At 37.3% G+C, this 4317-nt stretch overlaps 1 protein-coding gene across 1 annotated transcript; it reads left to right on the plus strand.

Moving 5' to 3' along the window:
• The first annotated feature begins 2389 nt into the window (after nucleotides 1–2389).
• LOC141556975 (AP-2 complex subunit mu-A-like) lies at nucleotides 2390–3452 on the plus strand. Its single transcript, XM_074292009.1, has one exon. It carries the CDS (start codon nucleotides 2530–2532, stop codon nucleotides 2929–2931), a length of 402 nt encoding a protein of 133 aa, XP_074148110.1. The 5' UTR covers nucleotides 2390–2529; the 3' UTR covers nucleotides 2932–3452.
• Nucleotides 3453–4317: the final 865 nt, after the last annotated feature.

Genomic DNA, 4317 nt, shown 5'->3' on the forward strand with positions numbered 1-4317 from the left:
CTTCCCACATTATTTTTACTTTATTTCTAAATCTGATTTTTCTTGTGTAGCAAGACAATTGTATAAATATCTATACATATATTATATTTAACATATACTTTAAGATATTTTACATGTATGTGACTATCTGCCATCTAGGGAGGAGGTGAAGGAAAGGAGGGGAAAATTTGGAACAGAAGTTTTTGCAAGGCTCAATGTTGAAAATTTCCCCATGCATATGTTTTGTCAATAAAAAGCTCTAAAAAAACCTAGGGAAAGAAATAGTCCTACAAAATTCATTTTATACAGATGTGGTGCTGATACCTAAGTCAATTAGGGTAAAAACCAAGAAAGAATATAGACCAATTAGCTAATGAATCTTGATGCAGAAATTTAAATAAAATCTTAGCAAAGAGATTACAGAATGTCATCTCCAGAATAATACACTATGACCACTGAGAATTTATAACAGGAATCCAGGGTGGTATAATATTAGGAAAACTATGAATATCATTGACTATATCAGTAATCAAGCTTACAAAAATCATATGATTATTTCAACAGATGCAGAAAAAGCATGTGAAAAATTACAACACATATTCCTGTTAAAAACACTAGAGTATATAGGAATAAATGGACTTTTCCTCAAAATTATCATCAGCATCTATTTAAAATCACCAGGAAGCATCATATCTAATGGGTACAAAGTAGAACCATGCCCAATAAGATCAGGAGTGAAACAAGGCTGCCAACTACCACCATTACTATTCAATATTGTATTAGAAATGTTAGCTTTGGCAATAAAAGAAGAAAAATAGATTAAAGAAATTAAAGAAGGTATTGAGGAAAAAATCACTTTTTTATAAATTTTATTGACAGAACATATGCCTGGGTAATTTTTTACAGCATTATCCCTTGCACTCACTTCTGTTCTGACTTTTCCCTTCCTTCCCTTCACCCTCTTTAGTAGATGGCAAGCAGTCTTATACATGTTAATTATGTTATAATATATCCTAGATACAATATATGTGTACAGAATAGAACAGTTCTCTTGTTCCACAGGAAGAATTGGATTTAGAAGGTAAAAATAACCTGGGAAGAAAAACAAAAGTGCAAACAGTTTACACTCATTTTACAGTGTTCCATTTCTGGGTATGGCTGATTCTGTCCATCGTTGATCAATTGGAACTTAATTAGATCTTCTCTTTGTCAAAGATATCCACTTCCATCAGAATACATCCTCATACAGTACTGTTTTTGAAGTGTATAATTATCTCCTAGTTCTGTTCATTTCACTTAGCATCAATTAATGTAATTCTCTCCAAGCCTCTCTGTATTCTTACTGCTGGTCATTTTTTACAGAACAATAATATTCCATAACATTCATATACCACAATTTACCCAAGCATTCTCCAATTGATGGGAATCCATTAATTTTTCATTTTCTAGCCACTACAAAAAGGGCTGCCACAAACATTTTGGCACATACAGATCCTTTCCCTTCTTTAGTATTTCTTTGGGATATAAGCCCAGTAGTAGCACTGCTGGATCAAAGGGTATGCACAGTTTGATATTTTGGGCATAATTCCAGATTGCTCTCCAGAGTGGTTGGATTCATTCACAACTCCACCAGCAATGCATCAATGTCCCAGTTTTCCCACATCCCCTCCAACATTCATCATTATTTTTTTCTGTCATCTTAGCCAATCTGACAGATGTGTAGTGATATCTCAGAGTTGTCTTAATTTGCATTTCTCTGATCAATAGTGATTTGAAACACTTTCATATGAGTGAAAATAATTTCAATTTCATCATTTGAAAATTGTCTGTTCATATCCTTTGACCAAAATAATCATTCTTTATAGATGTTATGATGGTATAATCAGAGAAATCTAGAGAATCAAATAAAAATTACTAGACACAATCCACAGTTTTCATAAAGTTGCAGGATACAAAATAAATCCACAGAAATCATCTGCATTTTTATATCTTACCAACAAATTCTAGCAGCAAGAGACACAAAGAGAAATTTCCTTCTAAATAACTTTCATTAGTATACAATATATAGGAACCTATCTGCCAAGGGAAAGGCAGGAGCTCTGTGAACACAACTACAAAACACTTTCTATACAAATAAAATCAGATATACAATCAATTGGAAAAATATCAAGTTCTCATAGGTAGGTTGAGCAAATATAATAAAAATGACAATTCTACCTAAATTAATATACTTATTTAGTTCCATACCAATCATACTTCCTAGAAATTATTTTAAGATCGAGAAAAAAACAATAACAGCATTCATCTGGAAGAACAAAACATCAAGAATTTCAAGAAAATTAATGAAATTGCTAATGAACCTGGCCTAGCTATGCCAGACCTAAACCTATATTATAAATTAGTAGTCACAGCAAGTTTGACTCTGAACAGAGCATCAGTTTCATACCCCTGATGGAGAGTTCAAGCTTATGAGGTATTCGGACCACCAAGGACATCATCCTTCCCTTTCAGGTGATCCCCCTGGTGCGGGAGGTGGGATAAACCAAACTGATGGTCAAAGTTGTCATTAAGTCCAACTTCAAGCCTTCCTTGTTGGCCCAGAAAATTGAGGTCCGGATCCCAACACCGCTGAATACGAGTGGGGTCCAAGTGATCTGCATGAAAGGAAAAGCCAAGTACAAGGCCAGTGAGAATGCCATCGTATGGAAGATCAAGCGCATGGCGGGGATGAAGGAATCACAGATCAGCGCAGAGATTGAGCTGCTACCGACCAAGGACAAGAAGAAGTGGGCCCGGCCTCCCATCTCCATGAACTTTGAGGTACTGTTTGCACCCTTCCGCCTGAAGGTGCAATACTTAAAGGTGTTTGAATCCAAGCTGAACTACAGTGACCACGATGTCATCAAATGGGTGCACTACATCGGCCGCAGTGGTATCTATGAAACCCGCTGATAGCTGCCTGGCAGGGGTCTCACAAATCTTCACCAACCCGGGTGCCCCCTGGGGAGGAGCCAGGCTGGGCTGTCTGCCCCAACTCCTTCCTGTTGGTGTCTCTTCTTTCCTGCATCGCTGCACCCCCCTGCACAAACCCCAGGGTCTGGACCAACCCTACCAGGAGGGATGAGCAGAGTGGCCCCTGGGCCCCCTGGGCCCTCCACGCCCCTGACCTCCCTTAGCCCTCATTTTGTCCGTCCCAGTCCAGCTCTGGGCTCTGTTTGAGTTTTGTGACCAAAGCCAGGCCAGGGTCTCTTGGGTAGCCATTCCTCTGACCCTCTCCCAGGGGTGGGGGGGAGGGGCATGGGCTGCCAGAGCCCCTTAGTCTCTGCACCTCCCTGAAAGGCCAGTAACTGCCTCCCGCCCCCTCCTGCCCTCAGCCCCCTGCTTTGGGATAGTGTGAGCTCCATTTTGTACACGTGTGACTCGTTCAGTTATCAACCCAATAAATTCTGTAGAGCAGAAAATAAATAAATAAATAGATAAATCAGTAGTCATCAAAACCATTTGGTATTGGCTAAGAAATAACAGTAGCTGACCAGTGGACAAGATTAGGTTCACAGAACAAAATAGTCAATTATTATTGCAATCAAAAATTCTGTAAAAATATTGTCACAAAAATGCAAGAAAAATAAAATGTAAAACTATGCTTCAATTTGCACTGAGAATTCATTAGTGTTCTGAGGTGGAAAGCATTTTGCATTTTGGAATCTTTTTGAATTTTCTTGCATACTATTGATTTATCCGAGCAGCTAAGTCTTTCACATTTGGTATATAATTGGTTTAATATTGTTATTTATGTGTAGGATGAGCTATTTCCAATCATTTTATTCTGCATTATAGGTTTTCACAGGTTTTTTTTTTTTTTTTTCCAAAAACATGTCCCTTGGTTCCCATAAGTAACACAAAAATAGCATACCACAACTTGTTCAACCATTTTTATTTTCCATTTGGCCCATGCTATTTTTAAATTATCCATTTCTTTTGCGAATGCTTGGGTCTCTCATTTTTTTTTAAGCAATTGGAACAATTCTGCTTCTTAAAGGTCTTGCTTTCTTCAGTATTTACTTATGCATTTTTATTAAATTGTTAATTCATTTTCATAATTTTATTACAAGACTCATCTTTACTCAATATTTTCTCTACTACTCTTGTTTTTCTTTATTTCTTCCAGGAATTCTTGTCCAATTCACACAAACAGGGGAGGGACTGGGGGAAGGAGGGAGTAATTTAGAACAGAAGGGTTTGCAAGGATCAGTACTGAAAAATTATCCATATATATGTTTTTGTAATAAAAATATTTGCCAGCATCCCCTACCCTAGATGGCAGGTAGTACAATACAT

Source organism: Sminthopsis crassicaudata, chromosome 2, assembly GCF_048593235.1.
Source record: "Sminthopsis crassicaudata isolate SCR6 chromosome 2, ASM4859323v1, whole genome shotgun sequence".
NCBI classification, from domain to species: domain Eukaryota; kingdom Metazoa; phylum Chordata; class Mammalia; order Dasyuromorphia; family Dasyuridae; genus Sminthopsis; species Sminthopsis crassicaudata.

Bases quoted from the DNA above. Each gene is read 5' to 3' on its own strand.
- LOC141556975 (XM_074292009.1), top strand. From the start codon at position 2,530: ATGGTCAAAGTTGTCATTAAGTCCAACTTCAAGCCTTCCTTGTTGGCC.